We start from the raw sequence: 16526 nt of genomic DNA, 5'->3' as shown, positions 1-16526 counted from the left end.
TTGCCCATGTGCATATGTCACTCCACTGCTACAAGCCCAAAGCTCGCAGTCCGGGCCGCTGCAGGCTATGCGCCTGCCTGCTGTGAGGGAGGAGGCGTTCGTCAGTTGCCGACAGACAGTGGGAGGAGACCAGAGAAGACACAAGCACCTCAGGGTGCTCTCAGGGGCACAGAGACATGGCCTGGGGCTGCCGCCGTGGGAGAACAATTGCTCTGGCTCTGGCCAGCAGGATCCAGAGCCCCTGAGATGATTTATTGGTCTTCCTCTCCCAGATCAATAGGCGGGTGGTTATAGAAGCAGAGGGGGGCACCAGGCACCATGGCCCTGAGGAATAAATTATTATGGCCTGTCAAGGGTTTGCCGTTCCTGGCAAGGGAGCCGACCCTCTCATGAGCAGAGCTGACACCTTGGGGGAACAGCAGGCACGAGTCAGTGGGAGCCGCCCGTACCCCACCTCTTGCGGCAACCTGAGGATGCAGTTTATAAGTCACTCAGCGTCTGATGGGCACGCTTCGAGGAGGACAGCTCGGGGCACTGCTGCTGAGCCCAGCAGGTGCTAATAAGTTCGGCCAAGTCTATCTCTGCATGCTCTGGGCCTCGCCTGGCCACCACTCCCAGGCTCCCCACATGCCCACGGCACAGGATATGGCATGGCTGAGATTCAGGAATGGTGGGCAACAGAGGGCACCAGTGAGCACCAGCAATTAGCTCTGGGGTGTGCGGGGAGGAAAGTGCAGTGTGGATATGGGTGGAGGTGGGGTTGCCCGTGTATGAGCACCCTCTCCCCGCAGCACCAGGCCTGGCTACTCCTTCCCGCCACCCTGGATAGTGAGCAGTAAAGGGCCCCTTGCCTGGGGAAGCAAGCTGGCGGGGGCAAAGTACTTTGCAGAAAGGCTCCTGCTGTCCGCCCTCCCAGGGGCAGAGAGAGCAGCAGTGCTCTGCCCATTTGTGAAGTCCCCGTCCATGGGCCAGGCCCCCATCTGGGTGCCGAGGACACACAGATGATCAAGCTCAGTCTGGCAGGAGAGAGAGATGTACAAACAACAACTATGGCCATGACCATTCACTGGGCACTTACCCATACATGGTCCCCTTTGCTTTCATCCTCACAACCATTCTGCGAGGCAGGGGTAATCAGTTCCACAGAATTGAAACTACCTGCCCAAAGTCACATAACCAGACCTGGCTCCTAATCCTGGCTCCATTCTTGACTAGCTTTGGACAAGAAACCTCTCTGCCTCCATGCCCACCTCCATCGCCCGGGAATAACCCTGTGACTACCATGAGGTGGTGGTTAGGCTCGGTGAGTCCCCACAGGAAAAGCACAGTGTCAGGCACAGAGGAAACTCTCAATAATAGCAACAACATCAACGTATTATTATTATCTTAGAAATCAATTATTTTTTTTCACTGACAAATGATCACCTAGAATACTCTTCTCCCTGCTTCCCCACCCCTATGAAGGAGGTGCAGGGAATAAGTAACGTTTATCTGTCCCTGTTAAGTGACGTGGAGAGATGGTGCGGCCTAGTGGGGCCCAGGTCAGACGGCCTGCGCTCGGGGTCTGACCTGACCCCCAGCCAGCTTTGAGGCTCAGGCAAGGACACGCAATCTCTAAGGCCACTGTCATCCTGTCCCAGCTGCCCCCCTCCCCTCCTCCAGCCTCATCCCTACCTCAGAGCTGGTCATCTGAAGCCACCAGTGACAAAGATCTATGCAGGACCCGTCTGTCACAGAGCTGAGCAGGGACCCAGGGAGCACGCGTCCAGCCCAGCTTTATTTCCACGAGGTAACAGTGGGCACCTACGCGGGACACACACACACACACACATAGCTACTGTCCCTCCTCGACAGGATCTCTCGTCAGGGGGCAGAGTTCACTTGCCTCTTTGGGAAATTCCACTATAGGAACAGAGGCTAAAGGATCTCAGAAAGTCCATGATATTCAGAGATATCGTAATCTCTGAACAAACTCCATTCACCCTGTAAGGTCCCACATCAACAGCCCCCGTGTACAGCCCGGCCATTCCTTCCACAGTCCTTCCACCCGCTGTGCACACCCTCCGCTATGCTGGCTTTCAATACATTTAGATGTAGCTGGACATCCACTCACTTGTTCTCTCTATAAAAGTACCTTCTCCGAGGATGGTAGTCTTAACCACCAGCATTTTACTGCCTATACATGAGCCGCAAACGGGGCTAAGGGCCTGTCCTGCCGCATCTGTCCCGCTCTCACAAAGACCCCACAAGGCAAACACGGTCCATCTCATGGATAAGAAAGCTGGGGCCAGAGAGGTTAAGTCGCCACCCAAAGTGGCGCAGCTGGCAAAAGGCAGAGTCCTTTTTCTCTACCCTGAATGTTCAGGTCAGCTTGGAATCCCTGGGCCCTGCTCCCTGGCCGAACATCCGACAGATGCTTGTGGTGCTCATTAAAAAAAAATTGAGTGGCTCAGGGCAGATGGATCAATCTGGGCTTTGACGGACAGGCAGAATTGGGTTAGGCTGGGAGAAGAAAAACACTCCAGTACTTCTTAGAACAGTACCGTGTGTGTGCCAGTGCGAGAAAAGAGAGACAGACAGACACAAGGAACTGACCCCTGGGCTGACACGGGCGCTCGGGTGGAGGACTACCAGAAGGTAAGTTGGGGAATGTAGGTTGAGGCCAGATGGATAAAGGCCTCGACAGCCCAGCTGAACTTGTCAGAACTTCAAGGACATGGCCATCCCTGACACTGCAAAGGCGATCCTTGATCCTTGATTCAAGGAGCCACCTAGCATCGTCTGACTTCTAACTCACATCCATCCTCCAGCCCAAACCCCCCTGGCTCCGGGGGCAGCTCCCCGGGGCACACCTGGGGGGCTGAGAGCGTGGCACCAGGAGGGGAGGGACAGGACGGGATGGGGCAGCGCTGAAGGTCAGCAAGGCGGGCACGCACCCAAGCGGAGGTACTGAAGCAGCACTGCTGGGCACAGACACAGGCAAACACGTTTGAGCAAATTGGAACGACATAAAAGTCTATTACAGCAAATCAAACAGCAGTCAGCATGACAGCCATTAGCCTGAAATGAATACACGGGGACTTAATGAGGTCTGTCGAGGCTGGCTTGGTGAATTAAGTTGCCAATTCTAGCAGGATTTCCCTTTTCTTTACGGACTTGAAAGCATCCACGCTGCCTCGTTAGGGCTTCGACAAGTGAATTGCAGGGCCTTTCACCCTGATAAAATGGATAATTACACGGAGAACAGCTTAGTGAGGGGAGAGGGGTGGGCAAGAGGGGAACGAGAACAAACAAACCCAAACACACCTGCCTGGCTTCTCCGAAGGCCAGGGCAGGGCTTCCAGAGGAAGAGGGGGCAGGGGGCAGGGGGCAGGGGCAGGTGAGCTTCTCCCAGGAAAGGGGCAGTGCCCGGCCTTGACCTGCCTCCCACTCACTCCTATTCCAGACCCGAGGACACGGGTCCCCACGGGTCATGTCTCCAGGCAGCTATGGACAGGCTGGAAGTTCCCCTCACAGACAGGCTGCCCCAGGACCTCTCAGAAACCCTCGGCGGGGAGGGCTCCGGAGGTCATCCTCCAGGGCTCGCGGTCACCGGGGCAGCTTGTGAAACACGCAGCTTCCCAGGCCAGCTCGCCCCAAACTACTGATTCATAATTGCAGGGGCCCAGGAATACAGGGAGGAGCAAAATCAGGTTTACAGTCATTCGCATGGAAAACAGCACAATATTAATAAATAACAATAGAAGAATAAACTCTCTGCTTTGGTGACTCATGACTCTAAACCTACAATTGCCCGCCCTGTACGCCTCCTAAACACACCCTGGAAATTCTGATCTGGTGTGTTTCGGACCCTCCGATTCCTCACTTCTCAAACAGTACCGAATGGCTTCTGAAACACATGGTGCTCCTGCTTCTGCCTGCGTAACTCCAGGGTTGGGGAGCTCAGTGCATCCTCAGGAGGGCAGGGGAGTAGAATGTGGGGCAGGTCTTATTTAGAAAGTTCTTCCTATGCAGACACAGAATTTGGCTCCTGGTAACCTGTTCCCATGCCTATCCTTGGATTCTGAGCACAACAGATCCAAATCTATCAGGGCCCATAGGGCTGGGGAAAGTGGAGGACAGGAAGGTAAGGGATACGGTGCAGGTGGCTGGGACGGCCAGAGAGAAGCTGAGAGCAGGCAGGCAGCCACTGGGGCTTCTCTGCCGTCACCCAAGGGAAAGTAAGGGGCTTCTCCTACCAGATTCACCCTCAGATCATGGATGTTAGCCTGGTCCACGCCCTAGTTTAACAGCCATTGGAACTGAAGCCAGCAAAGGGACAGTGACAGTTCCAGAATCCCACCAACCAGTGTTAGCACAGTCAGGACTAGAGCCCAGGTGTCTTGACCTCTAGTCTCCCTCTTCCCACGATACAACACAGGAGCTCTACTGCTCACCTTGGCAAGATTCTGTTGAAACCCACCTCCTCCTCCAGGAAGCCTGCTGAGATTTCTCTGATCACTGGCAACCCCTTAGCACTGATGCACCACAGGATCTACAGTGCTCCCCTGTGTCTCTAGTGTGCATTCTCACTCTGTTCAACACTGCAAGGCCTCTGCCACAAATCACCCCTCTCAAGGGCAGAAGCCTGGGGTTTCCAGGGTAACCTCAGTGCAAACAGGAGGCCCTGGCCTCAACTCCAGGCCAGGGGTCAGCAGGTCCTTTGCTGGTACCCAAGTTGGGGGCTGAGTCAGACAGTAAGTTCTAGCTCAGGTGACCACACCAGGCAAGGACTGGCCAGTGCCAAGCCATCTCAGGTCAGGAGTGGCCCGGCCTCCACCCAGCTGACACCATATCCCCACTGGCCACACTGGGCATCCTAGATCGAGTATCAGGCCAGCAAAGTGACCCAGGGATATTTACACGTGAGCAAGTAAACCATGCGGGCCTTCGTCCAAGGACTGTGTGTCCTTGCAGCTGGCCCGTCTCGGTGCACCCTTTCCTCATCAGATGGGCACTTTATCCTGCCTTTCTTCTGTTTTTATTAGATAGGAGGGCTGTGTCCAGAGAGGTTAAGTGACATGTCCAAAGAAACCCAGCAATCTGGGAGCAGAGCCGGGGCTGAGCCGAAGGTCTCTTGCTGCTAGTTTGGCTCCCGTCCTTGCCCATCCCTCTGGCCTCCCGTGTCTCCGTGCAGTGAGAGCCTGGCACAGGGCCAAGCCCACAGCAGACACTCAATAAATATTTGTTAAACAAATGAATGATGGAAGCGGCTCTCTCCTTGGAGGCAAAGGCCTTGGAGAATCCCAGGAGATTCCAACAGGGTGGTGTTGGAGGTCATACCTCCTGGCAAGGGAGAGAAGAAGGCTGGCCCCCGCCCAGGGCTGAGGAGGAGGGCTGTGACCTCTTGTCCTCTTGCCATCGCTGCTGCCTGCTGCCCTGTGAGGGAAGGCAGGGGGCAGCCATGCCTGTCAGGATGGCAGCTGAGCAATGGGTCCAAGGCTCATTAACTCCGAGCCGTGCCCTTGGTTTCCGAGCCCGGGCCTGTAGTGCAGGCTGGCACGTAGAGACCCTTAATTAAATTAGGGAGGCTTCCAAATGAGAGGGGGCCCGGAGCCAAGCTGCAGTCCCAGGCATGCCGGCCACAGCTCAGGGCACCATACCCCATGCTGGGGGCCGTGGGCTCTCCCTGATTATGTCCTGCCCCACCAGGGGCTGAGCGTGGGAGCCTCTGTTATGTCCCCACCTGCACACTTGTTCTCACCTCTCTCTGTCTGGCATAAGCAAAGGACCCTTGGCTCACAGCTGAGCAAGAAGGGCCAGAAACAAGAACTTGAGGGGCATGAAACAAGGTCTCCTCGTCCTTGAGGGAATCCGAGGCTGTGCTGGGAGTCAGGAGGCACATCTAAGCTGTGTGACGTTGGGCAAGTCACTCTACCACTCTGAGCCTCAGCTTTCTCATCTGTAAACCGAACAGATATTTTCTAAAGACTCTTCCAGTTTTCCTGATCCAATGACCTGATCCAACACAAAGGGGCTAGGACTCAAATGCCGCGGTGCCAACCTGCTTCCCTCCAGCGGCTTCCATCTCCCATCATCCCCACCTCAGCCCCTTGCTGCTGCCCCAACCAGAGCCCTGAAGACAGGCCTGAGGGACGTCCAGTTGGAAGCTCTATACCCACCACCTTCAAGGTCTCTGAATCGCTAACTGCCAGCCCAGAAGACTGCCACCAGCCACTGGGGAGAGGGACAACAGGCAGTGAGAATCCTGGTGCCGTGTGAGCCAGCAGCCAATTCATTAACGAACCGTTTGTAATGCGATAATTTGTACTTCTCAATTACCAGCAATGCCTGGTTTTACACGCATGCACTCATGCAAACTCGCTCAGAGTACACAGACCACCCAAAGGAGCCAAGGGCCAGGGGGACAGCAGGCGATCACAGGACCAGGGCAAGTCCCTTCCTGGAACATCAGGAAGGCCTGGGGCTGCTAACCCACCTGCCCACGGCCCCCACTGGCTCTGACCGGAAGAAAAGAGGGCACAACGCCGGTCCCTCCTAACCTCTGTCTTGTCCCTGATTCTAGCTGGAGCTGTGGGGCTGGTCCTTTCTTCGGCATGAGACTCCCACCAACCCACTCTCCTAGACAGCAGATGGGCTCATACCCTCAGAGGTGTTCAACCTGCCCAGGCAGATGCCTGAGCTGAGGTGTGGGCAGAAGAGGAAGGGTGGACATGCCCTTGCCCCAGCTGACTCTTCACCCCATTCCCAGCAGCAGGTCCCCAATGTGCCCCAAGTGTGACCCAGTGGCTCCTACCTCAGGGATGCGGACACTGTAGGGCTGATTGTGAAATGTGGGCGCATTGTCATTCACGTCCCCGACCTGGATGTTCACCTTCCGCGTGATCACCTGGCAAGAGAAGGGGGGGTCAGTGTTGGCTTTGACCTCTAGCTTCTTTCCACCCAAGGGGCCCAGAACAATCCTCTCAGGGCAGCAGGGGCTTCCGGGGATACTCACCCCCTGGTGGTCACTGACGGAGAACTCCACCGTGAACTCTGATTTGGTCTGAAAGAAAGGAAAGGGAGGGGGAGGGGAGTTAGAAAGGTGTGCTGATGTGCTGAGGTCCTGAGCCCTGGTGGGGCTGGTCTGGGACTGGGTACACAAAGGCTTCCCTAAAAAACAAGCACTGTCCCTTGGGTTGGGGAAGCAGGTTCAGAATAGGGATTCTTCCCATAAAAGAGCAAAAGATTGGAAGTCAAGAGTCGGGTTCTAATGTGGACTCTGCCTTTAAACTGCTGTGTGATCTTGAACAAGTCACTAGACACTTCTGTAGCCACTTCCTCAAATGTAAGGAGAAAGGGGGTTGGGGGTTTTGTCCAAGCTCTTACCTTAATTTGCTAAGGGCTACAGAGTCATCCACTTCTGTGTCCTTTAGGGGGACATTTGTTGGGGCAGGAGTAGACTTATATACCCCATGGAGCCCCCATTCTACAGGGGATGAGCCCAGGATCATTGTCCCTCTTGCTTACCCAATGTTGCCCTTCACTTGGAAACACCCCCAACCCCATTCCAACCCCAAGTCCAGACATCAGCGCTGCCTCTTGAAGAGGGACCCCATTCAGGCAGGAAGATGCTGCTTCAGGGTCGGGATGGGGCCTCAGAGGAACACCCCTAAGAGGTGATGACCCATCCTCCCCCAGGGTCTGTTCCTGCCCTCCAGGACAGGCCTGAGGCAGGGGTCTGGGCAGGGCATACCTCTCTGTCCAGTGGCTGCCGGAGCCACACCACTCCTGTGTCAGGCTCCACAGCAAAGAAGCGGGAGGCCTCCTCACCAGACACGCCAAACACCAGCGGGTCATTGTCCATGTCTCGGGCCAGCAACTGGGTCACAGAGGAACCTGGAGTGTCCAAGGGGGAAAGCAGAAGGCACAAAGAGGAGGTCAGTCCGTTCCTCACACCTTGCTCAGGTCGCTGAATCCCAGTAGGAGCAGCTGCCCAAGTGATCCCCGGCAGGACACTGACTACTGCAAGCCGTCATGTGTCCTGGGCTCTGACCCAGGCTCCCCTGGCCACAGGTCACAGTGTGTACATGCCTATAACAGGAAAACAGCATTTGCCATGTTCTGGGTGTGTCATGGAAAGCTGTGACTTCTGCCTGCCCCCCTCCCTTCTAATTTTAATTTGGAGGCTCCCTTCTCCAAGTGGCTCAGATGAGAACAGGGGCCCAAATTCCCTATTCTAATGTGCCAAGATGGGCACATAACTCAGCCCTAGCCAATCAGAGCATTCCATCTTCCTGGTCACAATGATTGGCTCAGGGATAAGCATGTGACCCAAGCTAGCCAATCAAAGCTAACCCTGGGACTTGTGCTGGAACTATTGAGAAAGAGGAGCTTTCCTGCCACTGGGGTTGCTAAAGTGGCACTGCTGGCAGCCTTCTTTGGCACCACACAGGAAGAGCCTACTTGAGAAAAGGCCAACAAGGAGGAAAACAGAGGCAAATTGTGAATGGAGAGAGATTCCTGATGGTGTGAGGGTCTGCAGCCAGCGGTGCCTGATATTAGCTCCATCCTTGGGACTTCCCAGCTATATGAACTAATAACTCCCCTCTCCCCGCGCACGCGCACACACCTTTTTTTTTCCTGCCTGAGTCAACTGAGCTGGATTTTAGTCTTTTGCAAATGGAAGCAACCTTTCTAATTCAGGATATTTTACAAAACCTGCCATTCTTTCGACAGTGACTAGGTGCTGGCTTGTGGTAAGCACTGGATACACAGAGGTTAGTTCCCAGCCTCCAGGAACTCCCGTCTAGCACTGGGTGGCAAGATCTAGTTCTTGTTCCCAAGAAAAAGATCGAGTGTCACCCTTCACCAGGAAACGAAGCCCGGGCCAGAGTTCACTGTGAGCACCAGGATCCTGGCCTACAGGCAGCCTAAGAAGTCCCAGTGCAAGGTATCATCTCCGGGGGTCACAGCCCCTACACCACCACCCCCAAGCAGCCTTCGATAGGCTGACCAACCACCCTGGTGTGTCCAGGACGGAGGCAGAGCACATACTAAACCCAGGAGGTCCCAAGCAACTGGATCATCTGGTCATCTTAGCTTCAGGAGGTCCGCATACCCCCAGGAAGTGTGCAAACTATTAGGAGTCTGCAGGATGACAGTGTCATTTGTGCAGAGACAGTCTATAGCAGTGGTTCTCAACCTGTGGGTCGCGACCCCTTTCGTGGTCGAACGACCCTTTGACAGGGATCGCCTAAGACCATCGGAAAACACATATATAATTACATATTGTTTTTGTGATTAATCACTATGCTTTAATTATGTTCAATTTGTGACAATGAAAATACATCCTGCATATCAGATATTTACATTACGATTCATAACAGTAGCAAAATTACAGTTATGAAGTAGCAACGAAAATAATTTTATGGTTGGGGGTCACCACAACATGAGGAACTGTATTAAATGGTCGCGGCATTAGGAAGGTTGAGGACCACTGGTCTATAGTCTTCATCTGACTCTCAAAGGACTGATTAAATTAGAACCATGGCCTTGGGCAAATCATTTCTTTCAAAGCTTCAGTTTACCCTATACAATGGGATAGACACTTTTCCGCAAATACCGACTCTCATATTTATTGAGTAGCTCTAGATGATCAAGCTAATAAGTAAGGAGGGATTCCAAACTCTGCGAATGTTATCTAGAAAAGAACACGAATGAGGTTTTCTAGGCGAATTTTGAAAAGGACAGTTCCAACATGACAATGATAGCTAACATTTCTGAACACGAACCACACTCCAGACACTGGGCTAAAGGATTTCCGTGTACTATATAATTCAGACCTTACTGTTACTCTCCCCATTTAATTGGTAAGGTAACAAGGAGTAATTAAGTAATTTACAACAACCACAAAGTTACGAACGGCAGAGCTGGGCACTCGGGCCGAGTCCACATTTGTTACCACAACTTTACACTTCTCAACACTAGGTCTGTGAACTGAAGATTCAGGGCTTCAAGTTGTGACCCTATCAAACCCCTCACTCAGGGGTGGCGAGCATCCAGCCTATGGGCCATAGAAGGCCCTCGAAATCATTTGCTCTGGCCCTGCCAAGGCAACTACAGGCGGGACTCAAAGTTCAACAAATCTAGAAGCTTTTTTCATAGCAACATAAATTTATATTAAGTGAATTACATTAAGCAAATGATGTTATAAATAGCCATATGGTCCTTGGCAGAAAAAGGTTCCCCACCCCTGCCTTAACTGGAAGCCCAGCACTTGAAAAAAGAAGATATGGGGCAACCATTGGACTGTTATGATGTGCCAGGCCCATTCACAATTCCTCCCAGCAGCTCTGTTTGATAGTCATCACTATACCCATTCTACAGATTAGGAACTTGAGGCCCAGAGAGGCAAAACCGTCTCTCCATGGTCACATAGCAGGGCAGGACATGGCAGCGTCCAAGGTGATGTCAGGAGGTGAGAAGCAGGTGATGCTGGGAGGAGGTGAGAAGTGGGAGAAGGAGGAATGAAATCAGGGAACAGAGTTGAAACAACCTGAGAGACTTTTGGGGGAACCCAATCTTCCCATTTTAAAGATGGAGAAGCTAAATGTATTTAGCAGTTTTCCTAAAGTACGATGATGAGCAACAGAGTCAGGACCCAAACCCAAGTTTCCAGACTTTCAGACTCCTGGTACAGTGCTCTTTCTAGATGAGGAAGGAGGGGGTATGTGAAGTCACAGAGAAACCAAGCACATCTTCCCAAAGCATCTGTGCTGCTCGGTGACAAGCAGCTTTTTACACTAAAGCAAACGGGAACATATTGGGAACACAATGTGACACTTAATTTATTTCTAAAGACACAACTGAAAACTGAAAAAGACTTTTCAATCTCCCCCAGACTTCCAGGGATACACATTTCCTCTTCATCACCCTCAAGGGTCCTTCAGTGGCAAAGTTTGTGGAACACTGAGTTACTTCCCGATACCTTGGGGAAATCCACATGAGGAAACGGAGGCCCATCAGGGCCCTGCTTATCCACAGTGCACAACCAAGCCATGGCAGCCCCCTTGGACTTAACACCTCACCTGCCAACCTCCTTCAGGGCTCAGCCCAGGAGGTGTATGGGGCCAAGCTTCCGGCCAGCCAATGGGATTCTGGGAAAGCCACACTGGCCCTCCAGCCAAGATCGCACTACTCGGCCCAATATCCCAAATGGCTCTCTGAGGCCCGAAGCTCAGGCCCTCCCAAGAAAGGGGGATGGGGGACTGGGCAGGACAGATATGGGGCCATCAGCTGCTGTCACCCACCCTGTAATTTCCTGGACTTTTATCCATTTTCCCCTCAATTATGTGCTGCTCAAAATGGTCCTTTTCGGTTTCTCCACGGCTCGTGCCTGCTCACGCCTTCTTTGTGTCCCAGGTAATTGCTAGTGACCTTTTCTAAGTGTACTAATTAAAGGTACCGATTTAATATTATATTTAAGACAAGACGCCCTGCAATTTTCCAGCTGGGCACATCTCCCCTGCCAGCGCTGTTCTGCCACTCTGCAGACGCTGGGCGTAGCTCTGTCTCCAGGACGGAGGCCTTGCTTCCATCAGGGCAGCTCCCAGCAACCTCTGCTGTACCCTTCCTACAGAAACGAGGCCAAGATGAGGGGCCCAACTGCAGCCCAAGGCACAGAGAAGCAGCCCCTCCGGAGACCCCTCCCTGACCGTGCGACCTGGAGTACACGTGCCACTCTGGGGTTGTTTCGCACTTGAGAAACAGGCAGTGTACCCTGCAACCCAGGCTGGGCAGCACCTAGAGTTCGTTTGTTCCTTCCTTCCTTGTTGTGGTAAAATACAAATAAATGTATCATTTAAGTCATGTAAACTGTATAATTCACAATGTGTTTCCAGAATATTTTCATCAGCCCAAAAGGAAACCCCCTACTCATTAAGCAGACATTCCCCCATCCTCCTCTCCTAGCCCGTGGCAACCACTAACCCTCTGTCTGTCTATGGATCAGCCTGGTTTGGATATTTTGAGTCATATGTGGTCTCTGTGTCCGGCTTCTTTCACTCAGCATATGTTTCCAAGGTTCATCCATGTTGTAGCATGTATGAGTACTTGCTCCCTTTTCATGGCTCTATGGATATACCGCATTTTGTTTATCCCTTCATCAGCGGATGGACATTCAGGCTGTTTCCACCTTTTGGGTATTGTGCACAGCGCTGCTATAAACATCTGTGGACACGGTTTTATTGGAACACTTGCTTTCAGTTCTTTTGGGTATCAGCCTGGGAGTGGAATTGCAGAGTTTTATGGTAATTCTACGTTTAACTTATTGAGGAACCACCACATTGTTTTCCACAGCAGTTTCCCCATTTACATTTCTACCAGTAATGGATGAGGCCGTATGAGGATAATCAGCGACTCGCAGGGGCACGGTGCCCCCTGCATGGGGAGAGATGGGAGCTGGACAGCACCGCAGAGCGGGTGCTGTTGGCACCACGCCCACCATGACTTGCATAACCATGATCACACACACCTGCCCAATCTCCCACTGCCGGCCTGGGGCTCTCACCATCGCTACTGCTCCAGGCATCCACAGGACAGACCAGAAGTGCCAGGGAACTGTCCCTGGGGGCAGCACTCAAGGAATGACCAACGAAGACTGTGGATAAACGCCCCCCCCCCCCCCCCCCGCCACTCCCTCACCTCTCAGGGGTTGGCTCAGAGGTCGTGTTCTACGCCGGCTCTTAGTGACCCCAATGGGACTCAGCTCCAGTTCTCACTCTGGTGACGCGGTTGATAGGCATCTGTATGGCTCCCTCCCCTTCCTTGTCTCAGGTCCTCACTCCCCACCTGTGTTTCCTGGAATTCTCTCCCCAATAAACTCTTTGTACTTGGGTCCTCATCACAAGGTCTGCTTCTGGGGGAACCCACATGAGACGCTCCCTAAGACCTTGGCATCAGACTCATCCAGGGAGCTTGTTACAATACAGATTCCCAGGCCCCACTGACGCAGTTGGCTGGTAGAGGGGAGCCCAGAATGTTAACTTATAAACAGTAGTCCCTACTCTTCCTGCAAGAAACTCTGATATAAGCCAGGTTTGGAAGTCCTGAAACTTGTTTATGGCAGAATGATATTCAAATATTTGACAACGGGCACAGTATAGGCATCAAACAATCAGAGGGCACTGGCCGTAAACAACTGGACAGGTGAGAACTGCCTGTACGGCAGCCTGGTTTATGGCTCACATTTTAGATGCAAAGGAAAGCTCCTCGGGCCTCGGGATGATTTAAAAGCTCAGCCTTAGGGCTCTTGGCTCAATAGGGCTGCAGGAGGGCTCACTGCTTTTCGCCTCCCTGCCCTCACAGGGAAGGGCTACCCAGTGCGGCCAGTTAGCCTTCCGCTGTGTGCCAAGCCAGGCCAGGCTGGCCCCAGCCTAACCTCATGGGTGGAAAGTGGAACGTTAAAGAACTGAAATCGGCCCTAACAGGTTTGGCTCAGTGGATAGAGCATCGGCCTGCGGACTGAAGGGTTCCAGGTTCAATCCCGGTCAAGGGCATGTACCTTGGTTGTGGGCACAGCCCCAGTAGGGGGCATGCAGGAGGCAGCTGATTGATGTTTCTAACTCTCTATCCCTCTCCCTCTCTGTAAAAAAGTCAATAAAATATATTTTAAAAAATAAAGAACTGAAATCGCTGTACAACCATGTTCACAGCAGCATTACTCACAATAGCCAAAAGGTGAAAGTAACCGAAGTGCCCCTGGATGATGGAATGAGTAACCAGAATGTGGTATGTGCATGCAATGGAATATTACTCAGCCTAAACAAGGAAGGAAATCCTGACACGTGCTCCAACATGGATGAAACTTTCGCATGCTGCTAAGTGAAATAAGTGAGTCACAAAAAGACAAATACTGCATGATTCCACCTCCCTGGAATTCAGAGAGACAGGAAATAGAAGGGCAGTTGCCAGGGGCTCAGGAAAGTGGCAACAGGAGTTGTTTTATGGGCACAGAGTTTCAGTTTTGCAAGATGAAAAGTTTTGGAGGCTGGTTGCACAACAATGTGAACATACTTAACACGAATGAACCGCACGTTTAAAAATGGTTATGATGGTAAATTTTATGTTATATGTGTAGTTTACAATTAAAAAATCAAAATTTGCCTGGCCAGTGCGGCTCAGTGGTTGAGCGTTGACCTATGAACCAGGAGGTCAAGGTTCAATTCCCAGTTGGGGCATATGCCTGGGTTTGGGGCTCGATTCCCAGTAGGGAGCGTGCAGGAGGCAGCCAATCAATGATTCTCTCTCATCATGGATGTTTTGATCTCCTCTCCCTCTCCCTTCCTCACTGAAATCAATAAAAACATATTAAAGACAAAAAACAAAGAAAACCTTAAATCATGTCCAAAGTCCTAGCCCAGGACCACACACACCTCCCACTGGCTCTCCTACAGGCTCCCCAGGCTTACCTTTCTCAGCCCCATGGCCTTCTTTCTGTTCCTGAACCATTGGCGGCTGCCTGGGGGCCTTTGCCCTGGCTGGGCTAAGAATGCTCCAATCTGCTGTCACTACACGCTGCTCCCTATTCCTCTCTCAGACCAAGAATGGCCATCTCAGAGAGGCTTTCCTCCTACACTGGATCACACGGAATCTATCTGAAGAGGCATCTGTCTCTCTGTGCCCCGCACCCTGAGGCACTGTCTTCACAGCCCTCCCTTCCCTGGGCTGGTCTTGTTTATTCACATGATTTGCTGACTGCCTCTCTCAAGACCTTGGGGCAGCGGCCTGGCCTGTCATGTTCCCTATTCACTAGGTGCATCGCTAAGCTAACCTAGGGGCTGGCATCCCTGAGGCACCCACACACAGTCAGTGGGGAAATGAATGAATCCTGCCAACTGCCCGGAGGTGTTCAAAGAAGACAGCCTCCAAAAGTCATGAAACTCTCTGAGCCGCGACGAGAGGAGAGAGTATAGCAAGTTAATTCTTAATTATGTACACTAATGGACAGGAAAAAGCCTGGCTAATCAAAGCCTAATAATGCCCGAGCAGGAGCACTTGGCTTCGGATGCAGGCGGAATAATAGCTGGGCACTGGCTGAGCCCCAGTCTCTAAGGAACTGGCCCCGCACTCCCTCAGGAGGCCCAGTAGCTCAGCCTGGGACAGGATACCCTGTCCTGGAGTCCAGGGGCTCAGGGTGGAATGGGATCTGCTCAGGGGTCTGCAAATGCTCCTGAGAGGTGAGGATTGGCAACGTGTCCCTCCCATGGTGGCCTCAGTCCCTGAGCAGCAGGCTACATCCATCTTCCAGGCAAGGGGTGGACAATCACAGCTTCCCCTGCAACCCTGCTGGGCCCACGCTGATCGCCGAGATGACCGTTATTATTATTATTGTTGTTATTTGCCGGGATTGCTGCCTCGTGTGCTCCTGGAGAGCTGAATCATTGGCTGCTAGACGAGGGGTGGGCCAAAACTCAGGCAGGGCAGTAGCAGGCTGCAAGGCTTGCTACTTTTTCTGGGTGGGGGAAGGCTGAAAGCTGTGTTTGTTCCCCAAACACAAAGAGGGTCCTACAGAATGAAGGAAGGGTAAGGAGAATACACTATGCCTACTCCTTGCAGAAACATCTTCTTAGAGCAGACCTCTGGCCATGCCACACCCCCTTAGGCCCTCCCACTCCCCCACGGTTCCCACAGAATTAAAACCCAATTCCTTACCATGATGGCCAATGCTGCTCCTGCCTGACCTCCCTCGGCTCCCTGGCACGTTCTCATGGCAGCCCTGGGCTCAGCCAGCCAGACTGCTCTCAGCCCTCCAGCACACCACAGCGTCTACACCTGCGCTGCTGCTGCTCCTTCAGCCTCAAAGACCCTTCCTCCTCTCACTGCCTCGCAAATCCCAGTCATCCTCAAACGCCACCTCGGTCACACCGTTCTCTCTTCTCTGTGCTCCCTGATCCGTTGTTTGTACCTCTGCACAGCAGGGAGAGACCATCACCCCTGGAAGGTGGAGACTGCCGTTCTGGGACATGCTTGGCAAATCTTCCCAGCCCTCTAGGATTAAGGACTGCACCTCTCTTGAGGCCAACCAGCTGGTAGGTCATGCCTTGCCCATGCAGACATTACTAATCAATCACAGCTCCCCTTTCTGTTGATCATCAGACCTATATCCCACCTCAGAAACCTTCACAGCACTGGGTTCCATGCAGTCACGACTAATCAATCCTAACAGGCATGTGAGAACAAACTTTCTGTAGGGTGACCTCAAAGGACTTCACATCAGCCCTGATTTGCTTCCCTTCCTACCCAGGGGCCAAGGATCTAGGGCCAAGCTCTTCCCCATCAGGCTCAGGGCCTTTCAGAGGGAGAGAGTCAGGCTTGAAGTCTACAGGCAAGCTCAGAAATAGGGACTAGTTATGGCTAAAGAGAGAACCAAAAAGAAAAGCTCCTTCTCATTTTGCAGAGGGAGCGTCAGAGGTCCTGGCTGGGAGATGGCTGCTGGGAGATGGGGCTGCTCATTGGTGAGTTGAGCCAAGGGGTAGCAGATGGCA

General features: G+C 52.7%; 1 protein-coding gene across 2 annotated transcripts in view; it reads right to left on the bottom strand.

Annotated features, from left to right (window-relative positions):
• Positions 1-16526, bottom strand: part of CDH23 (cadherin related 23) — a 355887-nt gene that overhangs the window by 281035 nt on the left and 58326 nt on the right. For both annotated transcript variants that reach the window (XM_070432922.1, XM_070432923.1), the window contains exons 3-5: positions 7736-7878; positions 6998-7045; positions 6797-6889 (exon numbers count right to left, since the gene is read on the bottom strand). In XM_070432922.1, the coding sequence (XP_070289023.1) occupies positions 6797-6889; positions 6998-7045; positions 7736-7878 (284 nt within the window). The remainder of the gene's footprint in view (positions 1-6796; positions 6890-6997; positions 7046-7735; positions 7879-16526) is intronic.

The sequence above is a fragment of the Myotis yumanensis genome, unplaced genomic scaffold, assembly GCF_028538775.1.
Source record: "Myotis yumanensis isolate MYYU_CA2020_CCGP unplaced genomic scaffold, mMyoYum1.0.hap1 SCAF_13, whole genome shotgun sequence".
Lineage (NCBI taxonomy): Eukaryota > Metazoa > Chordata > Mammalia > Chiroptera > Vespertilionidae > Myotis > Myotis yumanensis.
The sequence above is the reverse complement of the archived record's forward strand: the minus strand, read 5'-3'. Positions and strand labels throughout refer to the sequence as shown.